Source organism: Pelecanus crispus, chromosome 12, assembly GCF_030463565.1.
Source record: "Pelecanus crispus isolate bPelCri1 chromosome 12, bPelCri1.pri, whole genome shotgun sequence".
Lineage (NCBI taxonomy): Eukaryota > Metazoa > Chordata > Aves > Pelecaniformes > Pelecanidae > Pelecanus > Pelecanus crispus.
In genome coordinates, this window is record NC_134654.1 from 21,920,585 (window position 1) to 21,944,456 (window position 23,872).

The following is a 23,872-nucleotide window of genomic DNA, read 5'->3' on the forward strand; positions in this document are numbered from 1 at the left end:
GATGGGAGAGAAACCCAGACCACCCTGGGCGCCGGCGGGCACGGCAGCCCCAGGCCACCATGGGCACCTCCACCCCACCAGCTCCAGCCTGTGTGAGGCCAGAGATGGTTTTGCCTGGAGGGATTGAGAAGAAAAAGGCTTTTCTCATTAAAAAAAAAAAAGTCTCTAATTCCTGTGGCTACAAGAGGCGGGAAATAAAGGTTTTTCCAAATTGCTGTGTGTGCTTCAAGTACCTCAAGCATCGCTCGGGCAATCCCAGGGCAGTTTTATTTCTCACGCCAGCTGTGCGGGCAGGGAGCAGGCTTGGCTGGACGCTTCTCCATCCTGGTCCTTCCCTCCAGCAGAACCAGGACACAACAGGGATATCGCTGCCCTCGTGGTGGCAGGAGGATAAAAGCTGACGGCAGCAGCGAGGAGCCATGGCCGAGTGTGGGCACCGGCTGCAACCGGGCGTGGGGCGGCCTGGGGAGCAGAGCTGAGGTTCCCTGGAGGGAAGCCAGAGCCCAGCAGCACTGGGAATGGGGGGGCTGGATCAGGCCCTTCCAGCTGGATGAGAGCAGCGCCGAGAGCAGGGGTGGCTGCAGGGGAGGAGAGGGCCGGGGGCTGCATGGGGGCTCATCCATGGCACACACACGGCCCCTCCAGCCACTCCAAGGGGCCCTTAGCTAGGTGCAGGGCCGTATCTTGCATCCTGCTCAGGTGAGGGAGGCATCACCGTGCCTTGCTGGCCAGGCTGGCAGTCACCACACTGCGGTTATTGCCCCAGTGGCACACAGCAAGCTCCAGGCATTGCCCTGCAGGGCAGCAGGATCCAGCCCGTGGGTCCTGGCGCCGGGGTGATGGCTCCCCTCATGCACGCTCTGCTCCGCCGTATTGTCCTGTCCACGCTTGGCTTGTCACAGCCTGGTTCCCTCAGGTGCCTGAGGGCAGGATTGGGCCCCCAGTCTGCCTGCCGCTTGCCTGCGCCCCCAGGGTTGCCGGCTCCTCCCGGCCGCTCTCAGGCGAAGGCGCAGCAGCTGGATTTCTTCTTCTGCGACTCGATGTAGTCGTGGATCTGGAAGCGGGGCTCATCCAGCGGCTGCACCGCGCGCTGCTTCAGCTCCCTGGGGTGGTGGGGCTGCATTAACACCCTCCGCCCGCTCCAGTGCTGGTGCAGGAGGCGGAGGGGCTGGGGGGACACCTCCCTCGCCCAGGTCCCCCGGGTACTCACTTGGCAATGGCCAGGAAGGCCAGCTCCACGTTCATGCCTGTCTTGGCACTCGTCTCCATGAAAGGCACCCCATACTCCTGCAAGAGCAGCATGGCCCCGTCAGTGGCCAGCCCCAAAATGCCCTCCTGCCCCTCTGAATTGTCCCTGCCACCTGGTCCAGGCTTGGGGACAAGGTGCCATCCCTCCCCTGCCTTGCACCAGGTTTTGCGTGCAAGCAGCTGCCACGCTGGCCGTGCTAGAGCCAGGCACGTCTGGGCACCCATCAGTGGGGATGGCATGGCTGCACGGGGACCCTGAGCGATGTGCAATTGTCTGGGGGGGCTGCAGCTGGGTTAGACCACGGCTCACCCTGGCCAGCGATGCTCCATCCTCCGTCCTCACAGCCCTCTCACTGCTCACATCAGCCTGCCAAGGGAAGGAAAGTGTCACCGCGTACCAGGGCCAGCTGGCACCCTGGGGGCATCTGGCAAGCAGGCAGTGTGGGGTGCGCAGGGGGCTGCCAGGAACTGGGGGGTGTCAGGGACCTGGGAACATCCAGTACCCAGAGGAGAATCTGGGACCTGTTGAGCATCTGGGACCTGGTAGCATCAAGGACGTGGGGGGGGGCATCTGGGACCTGGGGACACTGGGGACCTGGAGCAGCATCCAGTACCAGGGGGCACCCAGGACCCAGGAGAGCTTCTGGTACCCTGCTGGACATCAAGTACCCAGCATCATCCAGGATTCAGGGGCATCCAGCCCCAGGGGAAGATCTGATACCTAGTCAGGCATTGAGCACCCGGCAGCATCTGGGACCCCTGGAGAGAATCTGGGACCTGGTTGGGTATCTGGGACTTTGGGTTACCTGGGATCTGGGGGTGCATCCAGGACCTGGGTGGGCATCCCATACCCAGTAGCATCCTGTACCCAGCAGCATCCCGTACTGGGAGCCTCAGCCTCGTGCTGCCCCAACAGGCTGCTGGGGACACTGTGCCCACTCTGACACCCCAAACCTCTGGGGTCACCTCTGGGCCTGGCTGAGCCCATAAATCAGCAGAGCCTGGTGGAGAGTGCAGGCACGGTGCACCCAGCCAGCTGGCAGAGCGCCCACCGAGCCCCATCCCTCCACAGCCACGGGGATGGCAAGGGCAGGGCCAGACCGGCACAGCACGGCACGGCATGGCACGGCACAGCAAACCGTGGGGTGAAGGGGGACCCTGCACGCACCTTATTGCCCAGCAGCATGATGACCACATCCTTCTGGGCGTACTCGTGGATCTCCGTCAGCCAGGCCTGCGGGGCAGTGGGGCTGTGTCGGGGCAAGTGGTACCCCTGTCCCTCCCCTCTCAGCCCGCACGCCCCCCACAAAGACCGGGAAAATGGCTTTTTTTTTTGGCATGGGAACCATTCCAGCATCACAGACGAACAGTCCTGAAAATGCCCCGTCTCCTGGCTACGGCCCAAGCCTACACACGGTTCACGTCCATCCCAAACCGTGTTTTCTCCTCCAGCCATTTACCATGTCCCTAAACAAAACTCACCCAGCCGTGCAGCGCCCAGCCAGGTGCCCCGGGGCCGAGCTCCCAGCCGGATGGCTCTGGCCAGAACAGCCCATGCTTGCATGCAAAACAAGCTTCAAACTGCCCCAAACACGCAGCAAGCCATGCAGGGCGCCCACGACCCCAATGCCCAGGGAGAAACATGCTCCCGACCGGCGGAGGGGACTCACGCGGATGTTGTCAAAGGACATCTTGCTGGTGATATCGTAGAGCAGGAGCAGGGCTGGAAGGGAAGAGGCAGAGGCATTGCCCCACTGCAGGGACATGCTCCAGCCGGTCTCCCCCGTCCCCACCAGACCCCAAACCCACCTTGGGCATCCCTGTAGTAGGCGTGGGTGACGCTGCGGAAACGCTCCTGTCCTGCCGTGTCCCAGATCTGCCAAGAAGCTGCCCCGGTGAGAGCAGGGAGGGGAAACCTCCCGGCTGGGGATGCCCCTGCGGCTCCCAGCCCACCCACGCTCAGTCCAGGGTTATTTTTCCAGCACCATGGCTGGGAATTGCTCACCCGCTCCCAAAGCTCACCTGCAACTTCACCTTCACACCATCCACAGCCACCACTTTGTTCTGCAGAAGAGAAGGAGAGCACATTTATCAGCCCAAAGCACGCTTTGGCACGAGTGCCAGCCAGCCCCGGCATGGAGCCAGCCCCTCGGCTGCTCTTCCCCAGCCGGTGGGATGAAGCCAGGCTGCCCATGAGGCTGGATGTTGAAGCCTCATCACCACAAACCCTGGTCCTGCTGGGGGGCTGTGATGCCATGTGGCACTTACAGGGACATCTCAGAGCAGCATCCCCTTGTGCCAGGCTGGAAAAGGGCAGAATCAGGCTCTGATGGAGACAGGACAGCAAGATCCCAGCCTGCTTTGGATCCGGTGCCCTGTTCATCTCCTACAGCCAGTGCCCCTGTCCTGCAGCTCCTGAGTCCGCTAATGAGCTGGCTAACGAAGCAGGCTGCCCTGCAAAGCCCGGGGACACCGACCTGCTCCGGCTCCTGCCGGGCAGCCCCGGGCTTGCAGCAGCCGCTGTCTGCATGGCCAGGGGAAGTTCGGCAGAGCTGGGGAAGTGGGGAGGGTCTTGCATGAACTACATGCAAATGTTAATCTATTAATAACATCTTGGCCTGCTTCTTTGTTTGCCCACCATAAAGCCCTGACCCTTCTGCCAGCATTCCTCTGCTCCATGTGCCAAAGGAACCACCGCTGCACTAAAAATTTGGGCTATTTGCAGCAATTTAAGGCCTTCGGATGCTACAAGCCACCTGGGGATGCTCAGTGGGTGATGCTGGGTGTCCAGCTCAGGTTTCCTTGCTGATGGGAGCCTTGCTTGGCCCCTAAAGGTGGTTGCACACACTGAGCTGGGGGTTGCAGGTAGCACATAGCTTTATCCAGCACAGCAGGAGGAAATCTCCCAGGTCAGGGCAGTCTGCAGCCAAGCATCGGGGCCGCTGGAGCCTGCAGCCAGGCTGGGATGGGGAAGGGAAGCAGCATTTGCAAGTGAACGGGGAAGGCAGTTATCAGAGAGGGCTTAAGCAATCGCTGTACCCAGCTTGGAAGTGCAGGGCCTTCTCTCCAGAGGCCTGAGAAAAGAAAAGCAGGAGCTACCAAAGGGCTATTTTAAGACTCTTAAAGAATTGTACTTGGGGGGATGACTCTGGAAAGAGAAGACCCCGATTCTATAAATAATTTGGTTGCCTGGAATTGTTTGAAATGGAAATTCAGCCCATGTGGAGATGACAAAAGTTGAGAAAATGGGCTGAATAAAACAAAAAATGTGCCCTAGGAGATGCTGGAAATTACCTATGAGCAGCAAGCCATGACCTGCTGGAGGGGACACTTGCACGGGGCAGAATGGGTACCTATGAACTGGCAACACCCCTGGGACCACCAGTGCTGAGCCCAGCAGTGGGACACAGCAGATTTTCCTTCTTTCATTACTTTATCGGAAGGACAGGCTACCCCCTGGAGACCCCTCCAAAGCAAATCCACAGCCCTTTCCCCCTGGCCCCCACTCACCAACTGCCCCAGTTCCCCCCTGCAAGCCAACAGCAGCCCAGGCAGCAAAGGCAGCAGAAAACCAGAGCAGCAGCAGCTGCAGCTGCAGAGGCAGAGGAAGTGCCAACCGCACTCGACATGTGTCGGCAGCCGCAGGCAGAGCCCTGCCGGGGGACACCCCCGCGACTTCCAGCCTGCTGAAACGCTGCTCTACCCTGCGCTGCAAACAGCTCTGCCTGCCCGTGCATCCCCAGAGAGACCCTGCAGCTGAAATTTGGTGAACAGAGAGCAGCGGGAGAGTTTAAATGGGATCTGGTGAGCTTAACAACTCCTCGGCAGCCAATTTCAGCCCTTTCAAGGCACAAAATTATAGCAACCAACCTTTGTCCCCACCAGCTGTTGGCCTCAGCCCAGCCGGTGGAGCGTGCCGGCCACCCACCACACACCCCCAGCCCATGCACCTGGCCGGGATGGGCTAAACCAAGGCTTTTTGCTGATTGAAAGGCAAGAGGTGATGTTCCTAGTGGGCTCTTCCGTCTGTTACTGCTCTCCCAGGGAGAGGTGGAAGGGTTTCAGCAAGTGCCTGCAGCCAGTTAGCAGATTATTTGGGGTACAGAGGCTGGAAACTCCCCATGCTCTCTTCCCAGCGCCCCATCCTGGCCAAGGTGCGGTCGGAGGAGGCGAGGGGCCAGCAGCTGTAGTGGTCTCACCCGGAAATCTATGCCCACGGTGGCTATGAACGTCCCGGAGAGAAAGGCCCCATCTTTGAACTGGAGCAGGAAGCAGGTTTTCCCCACGCCTGAGTCTCCAAGTAACATCACCTGAAAGATGGGCGCAGGGAGAGGTGTCAGCAGGAAGGAGAGGGGGCAGCATCCCTGGGTGGTGCTGAGTCCCCCCCGGTCCCTGGTGTCCCTCCGTTTCTTTCCCCAGGGCTGGTCCTGCTGGGTCTGGGGAGCCCCGTGAGAGTTGGGGGTGGGATGGGACCCCCAAGGGTGCAGCCAAACGGTGCCCCAGGGCAGCGGAGCAGCCCCCAGCCACCAAAGAGGGGGAGAGCAGAAGAGGAGGGCTGGTGGGGAGGCAGGTATCGCAGCAAGAAGAGCAGTCTCCTGGCCGGCCCCTGGCTGTCTTCCAAACCAGGAGGCTTCTTGGAGGACCGGCCGCAGCTCCTGGACACGTGGAGCCACCTCTGCCCCTGGCCCGGGTGTGCCCAGCCCAAGGGCTGATGCATGGCTTGGGCAAACCCCGCTGCAACCAGGACTCTCACCCTGTGGGTGCCCAGGGCCCTGCCTGCCACAGACACCAAAGCAAACACGGCGCCTTTTCCCCTCCTGCTAAGCAAACAGGCTCAGCCTGGGCTCCCCGACAACTCCGGCTCTGCCGGACCCAGGCAGGCAGCAGCCAGGACAGATGCTGGTGTCCGTAAGCACAGCCTTACCCGATGCCCCGATGCTGTGCTCTCCTCCCTGCTCGCTGGGCAGCAGCCCTTTCCTGCCCAGCAATAACTAACCTGACGCTGACTGCATCTATCCCCCGCCTAAAAATGGCAGTGAGCAGGACTCCAGCAAGAAGATCCATCCTGCCGGGACACTGAACCCTGCAAGCAAAGCCACGCAGCCCTGCTACCCCCGGGCTGGGTGAACGCAGCAAGCCATGGCCACCCTCCGCAGGGGTGGCACAGTAAATGCCCTGCAGGCCAGCACAGCCAGAGCTGGGGGCTGGAAATGCTCTGCCTCATGCCAATCCACTTTGCTGGTCAAATCCTTCCCCAGGACACCCCTGCCCAGCCCAGGCTGGGAACACCACCCAGTTCTGCCTCCACCTCACTTCAGATGAAGCCGGCAACTGATTTCCTCCCTCTAACACAAAAATCTCCCTCCAGTATCAGCCCGTGAAAAGAGTCAGAGCAGAGGGGATAAAGGCGAAGGAATAAAAGCAGTTTAGGGAAGGTGGCAGCACGCAGGACTGCTTTGGGAGCTGGCTCAGCGAGGCAGCGGCAGGTCTCAGGGCTGGCACCGTCAGCGCTGGGCTCAGCCTGGGGCTGCGTATTCAATTTTTTGGGTAAAAGGTTCATCCACCCTGTGCCTCCCCCGCACCTCCGGGAAGAGGAGGGTGCTTCCCTGGGGCAAGCCATGGCTGAGCTGGGCTGGGGAAGAGGGGGACACTCAGGGAGGGGGTTTCCCACCCCAATATCTGGCAGAGGTGTGGGGGCATTGCAGTGTGGGGGGCTGCAGGGTGGGTGCAGGGCTCTGGGCTGGCTTGGCTCCGGGGCACACACGCTGCCCCCCTCCCCGGTGCCCTTGGGGTGCTGCAATGGGCTGGATGGGGTCCTGCTTCCCCTGCCCTCTACCATGGGGGGCACAGCTGCCCCGGCTGGCAGGAGGTCCCCTTGCCCAGAGAAGGGCAGGATGGGCTTTCAGAGGGCAGAGCTCGGCCATGCCCCCCCCCCCCCCCAGGGAGTCCCCGCTGCTCATCAAGCCGAGAGCCCCCAAAGCCCTATTCCTGCAGCTGGGCCACCGGGACCCCCATCGCCATCTCGGGGCAGGGACACACCCGGGGCAAAGACCTCCCCCCGCCCTCGCGGCAGGGACCCCCTATCTCCACCCCCCGGGGTGGGGGCAGGACCCCCATCCCCACATCTACTAGATCTGGGACCCCCCCGGGGCAGGGGCGGGCAGGGCTGGGGGGGGCTCAGCTGGGGCCGCCGCCTCCTTCCCTTTTCCCGGTCCGCAGCCGCTTCCTGGGTGCGCTGGCGGCAGCGGGCGGCCCCCGGGACCCCCCGGTCCCCTCCCGGTCTCCCCCGGGCCAGGGGGCAAGCCCCAACCTCCACCCGCGGCGGGGCTGGGGGGGTCCATCCCTGCTCCCCCCCCCCCCGCCCCCGGAACCCCGCGCCGCCTCCCACCTTGCCGGCCAGCTCGTAGTCCCGGGGCAGCGCCGGGGGGGCCCCGCTCCCCGCCGGGGGGGCTCCGCTCCCCGCCGCCCCGCCGGGGCCGCTCATGGTGCGCCCGAGCGCAGCCGCCGAGTCCCGGCGCCGCGGGGCCAGCGGGAGCCGCGGCCCCACCCGGCTCGGCCCGGGCCGGCCCGCCTTCCTCCTCCTCTTCCTCCTCCTCCCCGGCCAATGCCACCCCTAAGGCTGTGCCCCGGCTGCCTCCCTGCCCTGCCCGGCCCCGGGATGAGGAGGAGGAGGAGGCTCAAGTCTGGAAACCTGCCCCCCCCTGCACCCCCGCGCCGCGCACCCCGGGGTGCTTGGGTTTGCCAGGGGCTTGGCGGCACCGGATGGCAGGCAGAGCCCTGGCACATCCCTCCGGGCCACATGGATGGGGAGAAGAGGAACCGCTCACCCCAAAAATGAACAGCCCCCTGTCCCCCACGGGGTGTGGGGATGGAGACCCCGGGGCTGCCAAATCACCCCTGCCACGCTGGGTCGGTGGGGACGGCAGGGACGGTGGGGAGGGGGACTCCAGCTCCCAGCCCACCCGAAGGTGGAGGGTTTGCCTCATCTGCTGCAGCCCCACCAGCTGCCGAGCTGGGCCCAGGGGTAGCACCAAGGCGCAGCGAAGACGGCAGGAAACCAGAAGCGTCGGCCGTTAGCCGGAAGCCGCGTGCTGCGGCGAGCCGGTTCAGCGGCGCCTGCGTCTCCGCTGGGACGGCTGCCAGGCCTCCCGCTCCCCTGGCTGCTCACAGCCCCCAGCATCCGACACCGGCCATTAGGGCCCGGCTCATAGCGCGCTTCATTTGGGAAAAGTCCAAGCGTGGGAATGTGGGAGAAGTCCCTGGAGAGAGCCAGGGATGTGTTACCCAAAAACTCACTCCACAAAACCCCATCCAGGTCCATGCACTACGGCTGCCTAGGGTCTGCAGGCTTACAGGCACCACTCCGCAGACAGGAGCCTTCAGCCCGCTCTGATTTATTTCCCCTGGGATACCCCACCCATCTCCCCCACACCAGGGCTAATCTCAGTGCAATCCCCCAGCCCCACTCACGCCGCTGGGATTCAGGCGTGCGGGGCTCCAGTGCAGAGCCATGCCCCTTGCTGCTCTCTGGGTGAAGACAACGTGCAGCCGCGGGACGTCTGATGGCAGAGATGCCCTCAGCGATGGCACCCGCCTCCCCGCCTTCCTCGGCTGCCGGCTCCTGCTCCAGCCAAGCCTTCCTCTGCCCCTCAGGAAAGGGAACCTGTATTTCCAGTCCCGTAACTGTACTCAGACCCAGCTGGGGTATTTATAGTTTATATACACTCTTTGGCCAGGAAAGTGCCCACAGCTGAAGGCTGGAGGGGCTCAGAGCTCCTGGAAGCAGCTGAACTCCCCTGCACCTTGCTGGGGAGGGGGGCTGGAAGGATTCAGCGAACCGTGCTGGTGCTCACGGAGTTGCCCAAGCAGGAAAAATGCCTGGCTGAGCATCACCTCCGCACACTGTCATTTGCTGCAGGAGAAATGAGGCGGCAGGGAGCCGGCAAAGGTCGGGAGCATGGCTGAGCCTCCTCTGCCTGCCCAGGGCTCAGCACTGCCCGAAGGGGCACCCTTGGCTGCCAGCTCCCGGGCTGCTTGGCCCCAGACCCCCCGCACCAGTACTGCATGTTTCCCTGCTTCCTTGGCCTGGACTAGAGAGAAAATCCCAGTGGGTAACAGCCTCCTCGTGGGTGTTAGCCATCCCGTGGGTAACTGCCTCCTCATAGCTACTAGCCATCCCGTGGCTAATAGCCTCTTGCTGAGCCCCAGCCTTGCCAGGGATGCTGGAGGGATGCCAGTCTCGCTGTGCGGTGAGGTCCCGAGCACCGTCTCTGTCCTGGGCTCCCCTGGGAGAGGGGACACACGAGTCGGAGCTGCTCGCCAGCCCCACGGCAGCTCTGCAAATAGCACTGGATTGCAGCCGAGTGCTTTTCCCAGGCGCTGCTGCCATCTGCCTGACTTTTTGTGAGGGCCCCGGGCCACGCAGGCAGGATGCAGGATGGCTTCTCCCCGGGAGAGCAGGGCGGCTCCAAGGGCAGCTTTCCAGGCTCAGGCATGGCCCCACTGAGGGTTTTGGGATGTGAACCCTCGTCCATCCTCCATCCCTCTGCAGCAGCCTGAAGCGTGCTTGCCCCCAGCTTGCCGGCAAGCACACAGCCAAACTGGACCCCTCATCCAGCAGCACCAAAGCAAATTCATCCAATTCTTTGTGCTTAGCACTGCTTAGAATGATAGAATCATAGATTATGATTACCCAAATAAAACTGCTGCCCTAAGGGCGAGTGAGGTTGCACAGCCCAGCGACCAGGGATTGGGCTCTTACCGTAAACCCAATGCCCACGGTGGCAGAGAAGGAGCCAGGAATGAACTTGCCCTGGTCAAACTGGACCAGTAGAGACGTCTTCCCCACGCCGCTGTCTCCGACCAGGATTGTCTGCAAGGACCAGGTAAAGAGGCGTCAGCGCGCGGGAGCAGGTGATGCCTGAGCCTGCAGGCATGGGCTGGGCACCGGGCATTTGGGGAGGGGGTGCCGGGGCGATGCAGCAGTGAATGCAGCAGGATTGGGAGGCACCAGCCCAGCCCTAGCCCGTGGCAGAGCCGTGAGCCCTGTGGCAGCCCTGTGGCACAACTGCACTGCACAGCCCCCCGCTCAGCAGCAGATTGCCCCCACAGGCTGCTGGGTGCCAGCGCTGCGGCCAGATGGCTCGTACCGCTGGGCTTTGTCCTTCGCTGTCACCTTTAGTCCTGCCACCTGCCTGGGGAGGAATTTCCACCCCTCTGACCATCTCTGTAATAAATGAAATGTGCCCCAGGCTGAGCTTTGAGCATGAGCCCCGCTGTGCCCTCTCCAAGTGCAGAGAGGTGGAAGAGAAAGCAAAGCGCAGCCTGTCACAGAGAGCGAGCAGGAGAGACCTCCTGCCCCGGCTTGGGAAGCTGCTGGGAAGAGGCAGCCTTGGCTTGCACAGCTTTGGTGGAAAATCTCTTTGGGAGGACTCTGGCAGGGCTGAATTAGGTCCAAAACCATTTAATAAAGAGAGCGTCTCCCACAGCTGCTGCACACAGCCACTGCCACAGCCACGCAGCCTCTCCGGGGCACCGGGCTGTCTTCAAGCTGTATTAACACTGTGTACCCACAGCGCTTTCCCCTAGAAGGGCACTGGGTTTGAAGTCACGGAGCCTCTCTGCATCTCCAGCCCTTCGTGGGAAGCCCCAGGGCTCTCCCGCAGGGAACAAAGCTTGCTTGTCCTCAAGCAGAAGGGACGAAGGAACTGTGCAAGTGTTGGAGCTGGGGCATGGCCATCACCTCCCAGGCAGCTCCCAAGCTGCCAGCCTGTGGCCCTGGTACCCTGGGGAGCCCGTCCTCCCTTCTGCTCCTGCCCATGTTCCCCCAAATCCCCCACCTAAGGGAGACCAACAGTGCAAACACAGACCCCTCCCTCCCCTTTCTGCCAGTATCTGGATTTTGTTGGCAGAGCCGCCGGCACAAACATTCCCATCCTTTCAGGAAACCGAGGCACTTTCAACCCTTTCACAGGGACACAAGTTAAAATAAACACTCTGCTAACCGGCTTCTTGCTTAGAAGTGGTTTTGGCTCTGTCTTTCAGGACACGGGCGTTCCTGTAGCTGCAGCCCTGGCAAGTGCTGAGCTGGCCCTGGGGCAACGTCCCCCCTGTCACCAGTCCCCCTGCCACCCCTGAGCCAGCGAGCTGTGGGGCTGAACCTACCCGCTCTCTGCCTCCACCTGCACCGCCTTCACTGCATCTGTTGTTTCCCCCCTTGATTTGTGTTTAGCCCGATGCAGCTCCAGCAGCCCTGCTCCATCCCAGGGCACCTCAGCCCTTCATCCTCACCCAGGGTGACATCGTGAAGGTCACACTTTGCCTGCCGAGTGGGAGCTGTTGCTTCAGCATCTTCCTGAGGGCTATGGGAGCCTCCATGTGTGGCTGGTCCCATCCCTCCATCACCTCCCCTGCACCGAGGGCCCCCGGGGTGAAACCCAGCCTGGCGCCGCTGCAGGCACCACGCGTAGCCCCCTGTGAAGTGCAGGGCAGATGAACGTGAAGGAACGTGTTTAATCAAGTGCCTGAGCCCCAGTAGATCAAGGCCTGGTTTCATGCACTGGGAGACCATGGGGGAACCAGCCACCGGGCATGTGCCACAGTGCCTGGCACTGCGGTTCCTACCACCCCACGGATCCCAAAGGAGTGGGCTGAAACCAAAGGCCAATGAGCTTGAGGATCACAAATGAAGCAGGAAGGTGGACTGGCAGGAGACCAGCATCCTGCCCTGCATAAATCACCGCACCACAACCTGCCTGGAGCCTGTGAACACCAACACGCTTCAGCGAAACACTCACTTCAGTGAATCAGCGTTTTCCCTTGGAAATAAACCATCCCAAACCCCAAATATCTCCTGGGAAAAGCCTGACCTGCCAACCTGAGCTGTTGGCAGCAGGGAGCCCTGCACCTCCACCAGACACACACCGCCGCACAGACCTGTGTGCTGAGAGGCAGCAATCTGCGACCGGATCTGCAGCCAGAGATTTCTCCCTCCTCCCTAATTAGACATCGGGCTGTTTGCGGGTCACTTGTACAATCAGAGCAGCCTCATGGCTGGGAGCCTGCATGGGAGCTGAGGGGATGTTGGGAGGCAGAAATCTCTGGGTGAAGCCCTTGTGCATGGGCCAGAGGAGCCAGGTCACCCCTTTCCCTGGGGGGAATTTCCTTGCCCAAGCCCCGCTTGGCTTTGCCCTGGGGTCCAAACATATTCCCCATACAGAGAGCAGGATCTGCCCTGGAGCAGCCACATAGGAAAAGACCCCAAGAGTTCATTACCATGGGGCTCCTGCACCCCAGAGCTGCACTTTTTGGTGCTACACACTATTCCCAGGTAAAATACTGGTGCTGGGAGGTGCAACAAGACCAGCTGCACCCTGCAGCACTGTCTTTGGGAGCAGTTAATGCAGAGAACAGCACTAATTATGGAGGGAGGAGAGCTGGTGGAATGAGTACCAGAAAGCCTCCAGAGCCCAGGATTTGCAGAGAACATGTATAAAAGGCGGACTCCCCTATCAATAATTTAATTGGGATTTATAATAGAGACAACTCATGAATTGCTTCATGACTTAATAATAAAAATAGTAAAAGTTGGCCTGCATCAGCCAAGAGACTTTCCTAATGACTTTAGGAAAAGCTCACGGGCTCTGTGGAGGTACAGCACAGTGGAAATCACTGTGACCTTCCTAGCTATGAAATAAACATAAAAGAAGAACAAAAACCCCACTGTGGAGTGGTTGTGGCTAACCAGCTGTCAAAAACTTGGGCTGGACATGCCTGCGTCATGACAGCAAGAAGCTTCCCAGCGACAAAGCTCTGTACCTGCTGTGCCTCTTGCCAGCATCCTTGGCCACAGCCTGGCCTCCCCAGCACCCTCTCAGCCCCCTGTGTTTTCTCAGGTTTTTTCCCTGGAAAACTTTGGCAAAAAGTTGCAAGATTCCTTTTGGTGCCGCAGTTCCTCTCTGCATGGTGGTGTGGGGGTGGAGCGGTGCTTTGCCGGGGTGCATGCGCAGACAGGCTGGCCAAGGCACAGAGGGAAACCTGGCCAAGACCAGGAGAGCCGCTCGGTGACAGTCCCAAAGCACCACTCCTGAGCCCCAGCACAATCAAAGCAATTCTTGTTTCCAGCTAAAGGAAATTATTTCCACTGGGGTGGGCAGCGGTAACTTTGCTTCCCCACTACCCCACAGGTCACCTGCTCCACGGCCCCAGCAGAAAAGTGGGCACAGCTTGTAACCCACCCCTGAACAGACCTATCTGCCAGCTGTGCCTTAGGGAAAGAGCAAATGTCCCTCCCCACACCTCAAATCAGGGGTTTGGGGCTAATTCAGACCTAGATGAATCACCTCCCTTCAAAATTGCTGCTGGCTCAGTGTAGGTTGCAGAGACAAGGCAGAGCAATGGAGCAGTGAGGGCAAACCCAATCAGACCTCCCCTACCCATGCTGGCAGCCAGCAAGCAAAGGAGATATTTTGGTCTAACATGCCTAGGGAAGAGAAGTTTCGCATGGCTGTCAAGGCAGCGTAGGGAGGTGATTGCTGCATTTCCAGTGCCAGCCAAGCAGGAGGAGATCTGGGACAGCATGTGTGGGTTGAGGTTATCTTCCCAGTTCATTTTTGAGCTTTAGCGTGTGGTAGCTGGACCTGAGATAAATGTAGTTAGTAGGAGCCTGGCAGGGTAAAGCCCCAGTCCCGGGGGACACAGGGAGGGAAGAGGTGCCCTCCACAGGTTCTTCTGCCGCTCTCTGAGAGTTACTGAAGCCCCAAACCCAAAGGTTTTCTCCTAGGTCAGCAGGATTCGTCACAACAAATTGTGGCAATTGTGTACATGCATCCCAGCACAGCTGCCTTCAGAGCTCAGCCAGGACGTGGCACTGGGAGAGGTCTGAGAGCGAAGCCGCAGCTGCTTTTGGCCCCTCACTGCCCCGCTCTCACAGTCTCTCAGGGATGCATTACCAAGACTTATTTTTACCTGCTCTCTATATAAAATTGCCCTGCCTCTCGCCTGCTCCAGACAGTGCTCCAGGGCAACTTGGATACTGCTGGATGCTGCCTCGAGCTGTCCTGTGCCACAGGGACACCTCAGGGCTGTCCCCACCCTGCCCAGGGGCTGTTTTACCACGGCCAAGCCCTTTACGCTGGCTCGAGCCAGAGCCCGGGGCCCTCTGCCAGCCCCACGGGGCCCTTCCCCTGGCAGAGGTTGTATTTCAGCCCCGTAGACATGAGCTCTAGGGCTGCGTGTCAAGCAAAAACTGGCTCAGATCACGCAGGAGATCCCTGTTTGCAACCCCCTGCTAGCACCTTGGATCAGCCACAGCCCAGGAGCACATCCCTCTCCCCCTGGGGCATGTTCCAGCTAAATGGATCCAAGCATCCAATGGGAGGAAGAATGATTTGGCAATGTGTCAAATCACCTGAAAGCAGAGTCCATCATTTTGTGCCAAGTGAAACTTTTCTGGAACAGCCCAGAACAAACCTCTGCTGTTCACGCTTTGATTTCCTCCCCAGGCCTGGGTTTAGCCACCAACCAGAAATCACTTAACCTTTGCCTCCAGAGTACAAAGCTCTCTCGGGGTTTCTCAGCACATCTGAAATGTGATTCCTTGCTCTGAAACAAGATCTAGCAAGGTATTTGCTGCCTCACGTCCCTGGAGCAAGAGCAGGCTTGTTTCTGCAAGACAAGAAACCCAGCCAGGAGTGGCAGCAAAATACCAAGGAAAATGGCAGAGAACATGGGACTGGGATGGTTATTTGCCTGGGCAGCTCTTCTGCCTAGAGACTCATTTCCACCAATGTCGTTCCTTTACTGCAGCAGCTCGTTGCCAGAGAAGAGGGAGTTAAGGCTTTGCAAAGAATCAAAGTTTCTTGAGTCATCCCTGGAGGCATGTCCTATGTACTCGGTGTACAACAGAAATGAGAGTTGCTAGTAATTGATATTTTCCTGCTAATCAAGGGCTGGGCACGTTGCCCTGAGGAGAGCAGGATATAGAACAGACTGGGATTTGTGAAGAGGGATCCACACAGCCCCAGCCCTTTCCCCTGCCCTGCCACACCCCTGCTTTTCCCCTGCTCCCCAGGGGAGTGACTGCCCCTTGCACAGTCACTGGGCACTGCAGCAAAGCAGCGTGAGGACAGCAAGAAGGAGCGATGGGTGGATCTGGCAGAGATCAGCGTCTCCTCCGAGTCTCCTGGAGTTGCTGGGCAGTGCCTGACTGCAGGGAGCAAAAGCCCTGCTCCAGCAGAGCCTGCAGCAGAGCCTGAGCCACCCAGGGCTTGCGGGGACAGCAGCAGTCCCGGCCACTCTCTCTCTGCAATTTTTTTTTTTTTTTTTTTTTTTGAGTTACAAAACGCAGTCCCAGGGACTCCGCAGAAGAGAAAGATTTTGAAGCAAGGAGGGCAGGGGTGAACGTCTCTTGGGACACCGCTATTTCACAGCAGGGAAGTCCCGGCTCCTTAGGCTGCCTCGGGCAAACAGAGCCCCGGGGTGCAGCTCCCCCCGACCCCTCGGAGCATGCACGGGGCAGCGGCTGATCGCCGGCTGCGGGCTGCGCCGCGGCGCTGGCCCCTTCCCAGCGCTCCTGCCCGCTTTGCTTTCCAAACACGCCCGACCCTGCCGCCCCCCTCCCCGCCGTCACCCGGGGGGCGGCGTGGACCGGGACGGAGCCGCGCGGGTTGCCCAGCCCCGGCCGCCGTGGGGGCGGGGGGGAAGAGCTGCACCCGCATCCCCCCACCACCCCGCCGGGATGGGGGGTGGCGGATGGACCCCACCGGGGGAAGAGGAGCGAGGAGGGAAGAGGGACAGAGTTTGCCGGGGAAGTTCCGCAGGCGCCCTGCCCCGGCAGTTGCTCTCACGCCGCCCCAGCGCCCCCCACCCTGCGCATTTTGCAGCCCCCCCCGGCTCCCCCTCTCCGTGCACGGAGCCCTACCTTGTGCAGCAGGGCCTCGTTGTAGCCGCCCCCCGCCGAGCCGGCGCCGCGGGCCGCCATGGCCGGGGTGCATGGGCCGCTCCGGGCCGCTCCCGCAGCACCGCGGACAGCGCCCGCCGCCGGCAGCACCGCGGACAGCGCCCGCCCGCGCCCGGCCCGCCACGGCCCGGCTGCCTTTGGCCCGGCCGGGTTCCGTTCGGCGCGGCCCGGTTCAGCACGGCCCGGGCCCCCGCAGGGCAGCGGAGCGGTGCGCGGTGCGCGGTGCGCGGTGCCCGGCTCCTCGCCGCCGCCGCCGCGCCCGCCCCGCTCGCAGGGTTCCCCCGCCCGGAGAAGGGGGGAGGAGGAGGGGGGGGGGGGGCGAGGCCGGTCCCGCCCGGGGGCGGGGAGGCCGTGGGAGCTCACCTCCACGCAGGCAGGGCCCGCGGCAGCTTCCACGCACCCGCTGGTCCCTCTCCAGCCCCCCCGCCCGGCTCTGCAAGGAGCCCGGCGCTCCCTGCCCTCGCCACGGGAAAACTCTGCCCTTCCTCCCCCCGCTGCAGGAGGCGTCCACGGGGCACGGTCGGAGGGGCTGGAAGGCAGCCCTTGGGCAGAGAGGTTTCTTGCTCCCGGCTCCGATCAATCGCCGAGCTGAGAGCACAAAGCCAGGTCCGCAGCGCCGCTCGAGCCGTGCTGCGCACCCGGCTTGTTGGCACCCACGTTAGGGAGCCCCGTGCCCACACTGGGGCTGCTCCTGCTGACGCCGCTCCAGCCGTCAGCCCACGCAGCCCTCGGGCGTCCACGGGCAGGGGCGAAGCCCAGACCTGCATGGTCACAGGGCTAGCCGTGCGTCACCCCAGGGAGGAGCAGTGGCTTGTGCTAGCCAGGCCATTTCAGCTTCTTTACAAAACTGGTGCTAACCTGAGCCTGGCTACCCTGCAGCTCCCTTTTGGAAACCCACTGCATTTACAGAGCCAGTTAGGATCCTGCTTGGAGAGAAAAACAAATTGTGTTTAGAAACAGGAGGAATCTGTGCCTAAACCTGGAAGTGACAGTCAATATCTCATTGAGATCCTTTTATTTACAGCTCCCTTTAGAGCAATCTGGTGCTGTCGATTAGAATGGAAAGAAATTAATCTTTACTGAGAAGTTTATTTGAGAGAGACTCCCCGGTTCCCTCCTTCCAGATCAACAGACGGCCCCAAGCCAGAGGAACAGACCATGTTTCCAAGAGCCATCTGCACCTGTCCGGTTGCTGTTTGACTCCCTGGGCCTGACATTGCTAATTATATCTGCCTGTTATTTCCTCTGACAGCAGAGATGGTTCTGCCAGGTCATATGATCAGCCTTGGCAACAACAGCCAGAAAAGCTGAAAAACAACCCAGAGGGGCAAGGGGATTTTTGGGCTTGCCCGAAGCCAGGAAGCTAAACCCAGGCCCAACATGGACCATCCTGCAGCCAGACCACCTGCTGGTCTCAAGCACGGGAAGACGATCAACAGTGCAAAAATAAGCGATATCATGACCATGGTGTCCGGATCAGATAATTCATCAGCGGCAAGGCCAGCATCATGGTTCAACACAGTGCACACACCCCACACCAGGAAGACAAGAGGTGCGAACCTCAGGGCAATTTCAATGAAGCCAGGGCAACTCTGTCCTCTTAAATACACTGAAAACTTGGTAAAAAAGCCTTTCCATGAGTGTTTCAGTGCCATATCAGCCCCTTGAGGCTGGAGACCTCATGCCAACATGTCTCAAGTGCATGCTCAGCCTTCTCCTGCCCCAGCACCCACACAGAGTGCGGGTACTGCCCCGACCCGAGCTGCCTGCTGGGTCACACCCACGCCGGAGACCCAGATCTGCTGCAGGCACTCTGCAGCCCCACCCTGGGCACCCAAGCTGTGCTGGTGCTCAGACAAACCTCTCCTGGGGGTGGAGCTGGGGATATGAACTTAACCCCCAGTGAAGAGGAGAGGAAGCCCCCAATGCATCACTGGGTCCAAGACTCCAGCCCTGCTTACCTCTGGAGGGGATTCCCAGCCTGGCCCTGCTGCAGAAGGGGCTCTGAGGGGCATCCTCTGACCCACCTCAGCTCCAGCAACATTTGTCTCCCTTCTCTGTTGCAAAGGAAAGCAGCGAGGAGCTGCTGCTGAGCAAGGGCCTGGCTGGGAGGAAGGAAAGCCTTATAAAGCCAAATTCCTACTGCAGACACTGGCATTACACCAGAGACACATTTGGCCCTGCAGGTTTAACAACGCTCAGGAGGAAGGCGGTTTTTCCTATCTGTCATGATATCGCCAAGTGTAATGCAGCCTAATGAGACAACACAGATTGCTGGCAAAAGACAGGCACCGGCACAGCCTGTCAGGGCTCCAAGGGCTGTATGGCTCTGGGGCACCTGACCCATTACAGATAAGTGGTATCAGCAGCTTTATCGGAGCCCAGCAGCCTGATACCTGTGCTGCCCTCCTCCCCTCACACACCGATAAATGCCTTTCCTCACTATCCAAAGCAAACCACTTGCTCTCCCATCCTCCCCCAGACCCCAGCAGAGGTTCCTGGGAGCCAGCGAGCACTTTATAGCCCCGAGCAAGTGCTGACCAGCTGAAATCAGTGCAGAGCAATGAAATCAGAGGAAATGACCTGCAAACGGCAGGAGTGATTTCAAATGAACCTGCAATTTAGCCCCATTGTTTGGTCTGGTTTGCTGGTAGACTGTACCTCTGATAGCTTAATTAATTGTCTATTTGTCTTGGGAAGTACAGCTATAACAGCGGGGGATTTACAGCCAGCTCAGGAATTTCTACTTCACTGTCCCCCTTGCCCAGTCCTGCTCATTCTCGGCTGCCCAACCCCATTAACCTGCTGTAATATCTCCCTGATCTGCCCTTACAAAACTTTTTTGGGGAGATCTGAGCCCCACCAAACTCATTCCTTCCCCATGAACTACAGAGGAGCCAGAATTTCATCCTCTGAATCTGTTGAATTTTGTTTTCTTAATTTCACTGTAGTAACTAACCCCTGCCTTAGCCCTTTCTAGCTGAGGAGTCCAGTCTAAAGCACAGTCCGGAGTAAACCCTCCACCACCACAAAGTCTGCAAGTATTTCTCTCTTTTACTGGCTTTGCTAAGTCATAAGATCTGGGAATGATCTGGGTTTAATCTTGGTTATCTGAGATGGCAGCGGAAGGGAGAGATCAGACAGTGCATGCTCAATCAACCAGCACTAAAGGATTAGCATTATTATATTCAGCCTTATCTCCTAAAGATAATTTCACCAAAGTTGCCAAAGCCGTCTGTGAAAGCGCTCTCTGAAACACCCAGATTATTTTTCAAAGGTCCTAAGATTAAATAACAGAATCAGGGGTTGAAAATGTCATTGAAACCCAGAGCAGAGGAGGACTCTGGAAAGGCTCAGCTGTGCGGGTGGGTAGTGAGGTGGGATGGGAGCTGGAGAAGATCTGTTGGTGCGGGGCCATGCACCGAGGGGGTGCACGCACTGATTGATTCAATTACTGCCTGTCCCATGGGGACTTTGAGCCTTTTCATTAAGGCTACCACCAGAGACTAAACCCCGACCCAGAATCTCGCCTGAGCCTGGGCAAAAGCAGCGTCCGATCGTGTCGCTCCATGTCCCGTCGCTGCTGGGCAGGGGCTGGGAATGCTGCCCGCGGGCAGGCACCTGGCAGGGGCTGCAGGAGCGCAGGTGTCGGCTCATCTCTGCCATGTTCCCGTTACCAGCGATCGCTCTGCTGCTGCCGGGGCTGCTTTGCTCACTGACGTGGCTACTGAGCCACACATGAGTGCTTGCTCCAGCCCCAAGCGTGGCTGAGACGAAAAGACGAACTGATTTGTGACTGTCAGGATGCATCACTGGGATTCCTGAGAAGTGCTTCAGCATCACTTCTTCTCTTACAGAATAGCCTTGCCTTGTGTTTCCCGAGCTGCTTGCTGCCAGAAGAGAGGGAATCTCGGCTCAATGGTGGAGCAGGACCCAGCTCCAGCAGGCAGGACCCAGCTCTCCCCATCAGGGTCCCCTTGCCCTGCCAGTGGCAGGGAGGGCAGCGTCTTCCCAGCCACAGCCACCCTGCAGGGACATGGTGCAGAGCCCAGTGCCTTCCCCTGCCCTTCGCCGCAGCCTTGTCCGCAGGTGGCTGCATTTATTCATTCCCCTCTGGGCTGTCTGCAGCACCCCAGCACCCACGCCTGTGCCCCAGCTGGAGGGTGTCGGGGGCGGCTCTGCGCAGAGCTCTCTCCATTTCTGCAGAGAACCAGGCAGCATGGCTCCGCTCCACGCTCTGCTGCATTGGCTTCTGTCTGACTTGCTCCACTCCCTTTCTGGTTTCATCACTTTCAACCTGACACTCGATTTAATCGGGATAAATATCACAGCCCCTTGTGTGACAGAACATCTCATGTCAGTGCTCCGGGGCTCCTTCCTCCTGCCCGCTCCCATCTTGCTCTTCCCCTTTAGGAGCACCACAGGCTGCCCAGGTGGTTTGGGGCCAAGGTGCTGAGCCGGAGCCATCCCCTTTGCAAACCCCTCATCGACACCCCCCAGCCAGCATTCCTGCTGCAGCCAGGGCCCCTTTGCCCAACAGCTGAAAGGAGAAATATTGAGGTAAAACCCCACGTGGGAGTTGCAGCATCAGTGCTGTGTGGATGTAAATCCCTGCAGTGTCCCCAGGGGCAGGAAGGAGACCTGCCTTCAAGCCATTGCAATGGAGTCAGGAACTCTCTGGAGGGCTACACGGTCCTGGGGACTGTGGTGACAGGGCGGAATTGGCTCCAGTCTGTGCTGGAGGTGCCAGCCCCTGCCCTGGGCTGGGCAGCTGCTCGTCCTGCCCAGAAACGAAACCTGAAACAGAGAAAGGGAAGAGGAAATGACACATCTTATCTGATGGCAATAGCAGAGGTGTGGCTTGGAAAATTCCCCCAACCCTTCTACCAAAGTGGGTCTTTGAAGAAGCACTTCCGGCTGCTTTTGGGTAACTGAGCTGCCCTCAAAACCCCCAGCCAGCAAATGCCTCTGTAGGCACCTTCCCCACACTGGAGCCTCCACCTCTGAGCTGCTTCTCCCAGTCCTCCTCCTGCCCCAAGGGAATGGTAGGAAGGGCTCACAGTGCTTTGCTGGGCAGTGGCAGGGATGCCTGCGCATCTCCTGCATCTATCTGGTCCGCACACAAAAACCCTTGCAGGGTAACTTGGTGTCTGCCTCTCCTGCCTGATGGGTTCCCAGGTGGGTTGAGACCTTCTTGTTTGTGTTCGAAGAGCTCGGTCCTCTGCCGTACCCTGCAGCTCAGCATTGCTCTATGTTAGCAGCTCTCGTGTACCGTCAGCAGTACACCATCACCGGGAGAGCCCATGTGTGACACCTTGCTGGGGAGCGGCTCTCCAACCCTGGCATCTGTGCTCCCCATCACACCAGGGCTGGCTCCAGGTGGCACGGACTCCGGGGCAGATGGAAACTAAAGCCCAGCTCCTCCAGCTGCTGCTCCTCATGCACACAGCCCAGAGCAGCCCAGCACACATGTACCAGCAGGAGCAGAGCACATGCCACAGGTCTGTAGTGGTTTGGCCATTCTTAGCATATTTCTCCTCTTCAGCATCAGGTTTTCCCCTTCGAAAAGCTGAACTTAATTTTTCATCAGCCCTGAAACTCTTAAACAGAAAGTGAAGACTGAGAAGGCTGAGGTCAGCCTCTCAAGGTCTTTGCCTAAGCCAGCCCCCTGTTTACAACACCCTTCTTGGCTCCTTGTCCGCCAGAGTTGCTGACAAGGGCAAAGTTATGACTCAAGCTGAGCGAGTTTGGAAAGAAGTAGGTGGTGCGGGTCTCCCTGGCCCAGAGGAACAGCCCTACGTGCTGACCCGAGCTAGAGAAGTGAGGCAGCACCCGTGCCCCGGGGGAAGAGGAGCAGAGGCAGGAAGCCGAGGAGTGGCACCGCAGCGGTGAAGGCTCCTTCGAGGGCGGCTGGCACGCAGCATGGCCACTGCTGGGGACATGTAGCTTTGGGGAGCAAGAGCTGAGCCTGCAGCTGCCCGGAGAGTGGGATGGCGGAAAGGCTCCTGGTCTGGACCTGGTTTCTGCTCCCAGGTGAGAGCGGGATCTTCTTGTGTTGATGGGAGCGGGTAAGGGCTCACCAGGGCTGTGCCAGCCTTCCAAAATCCACATCGTTATCCAGCAATGATAGAAATGCCTTGCGGATATAGTTCTTCCTTACTTTCCCCTCTGTCAAGAACTGATTAATTATTTCAATGCCAAGCAGAGGTTGATAACCTTCTCCAACTCACAGACCCCTAAGAACACCCCGCGGGAGGCTGCAGGGAGCCTGTGCATCCTGTGACCCCCCGCCCCATGCTGTGAGAGCAGTGGGCAGGGTGGGCAGGACAGGCAGGGTGAGCTTGCTACCTTGGGCTTGCTGGCAGAGTTGGCTTTAACAGAAATCCGAGTGCTTTGGGGTGGGCAGCAGCATCCCAGGGGGGGTTGGCTTTGGGGGAGGGCAGAGGTGAAGTTCCTCGGGGGCCGCAGCGCAGATGGTGGGGTATTTGGCATTTCTTCCTTTCTTTTAAACATGACTCATCTCAGAAGAGCCTGCTGGCAAAAGCAGAAGTGGGTTTCCAGGCACTGGGGTTTCATGGGGAGGTAAAGAAAGACCAAGCAGTCCCCCCCCGTGCCCTACCTCCCTCCTCAGCCCCTGGCCCCCTACCTCAAACCCAGTGCATCTCCAGTGCCCACCCCTGCACAGCTCCTGGCAGCCCTCCTCAGGGCAGGACCCCCAGGCTGCAGCCCCACTGGCTATGGGAGAGGTTTTCTGGGGGCAGCATGAAGTGGCTCATGTGGCAGGGGGACGGGCAGAGGGCTGGGGACTGGCAGGAGGCTTGTGCATGGGCTTGTGCTTGCCCAAAGGCTGGCACAGTCTCTGTCCCTGCAGGATGCTGGGCTCTGCAGGGCCCCGCGGAGGTGAACGGCTTCTCAGGTGGCTCCGTGGAGGTAACCTGCGAGTACAAGCCACACCTGGTGGATGCCAATAAGTACTGGTGCAGGGGCAGCAGCTGGCTTTCCTGCTCCATCCTCGTTCAGACCACGGTCCTCGGGGACAAGGCATGGGGGGACAGGGTCTCCCTACAAGATGACCGCACTCGGCACATGTTCGTGGTGACCATGGAGAACCTGACAGTGGAGGATGGGGATCGGTATTGGTGTGGGATCCAGCTAGCCTGGTATGACCCCATGTTCCCCGTCAAGGTGTCTGTTCTCCCAGGTAAGTGCCTGATGTGGCCATTCTGCTTTGATGGAGGCTGGAAGGGCAGAGGGAATGGAGAGAGGGGAGGCAGGGGGAGAGGACGGGGAGAGCTGGGGATGGAACAAATCCCCCTCCCAGTTGCCTTTGGTGATCCCCCAGCATCCTCCACCTCGCTCCTGGGGGGCACACAGCCCCCCCGGGGCCATGCTTGGTGTTTCCCAGCCACCCTCCATCACTTCCCCGCCAGCAGCCTCCGGGGCCCTGAAACCCCCAGTCACCAACCTCAGCCATAGCCCAGAACCACAACCAGGTAACACGTACCACAGTGCTTTGCTTCCCATCTCTTTACACCACAGTGCCCACAACACCACACTATGACCTCCACATGACACAGGGGGAAGAGACTACATCTGCTCCCACCTTCCCATGGACTCCTCTGGATCTGGAAAACAACCTATCCACACCAAAAGTCAGAAGCCTGC

At 59.8% G+C, this 23,872-nt stretch overlaps 1 protein-coding gene across 1 annotated transcript; it reads right to left on the minus strand.

The window, feature by feature from the left end:
* Window positions 1–997: 997 nt before the first annotated feature.
* RAB37 (RAB37, member RAS oncogene family) lies at window positions 998–16,228 on the minus strand. The gene is made up of 10 exons (XM_075719879.1): window positions 16,169–16,228; window positions 10,010–10,120; window positions 5,448–5,558; window positions 3,271–3,312; window positions 3,058–3,124; window positions 2,919–2,971; window positions 2,417–2,482; window positions 1,559–1,615; window positions 1,211–1,287; window positions 998–1,103 (listed from the first exon to the last, which is right to left on the minus strand). Exons 1-10 carry the CDS (start codon window positions 16,226–16,228, stop codon window positions 998–1,000), a joined length of 750 nt encoding a protein of 249 aa, XP_075575994.1.
* Window positions 16,229–23,872: the final 7,644 nt, after the last annotated feature.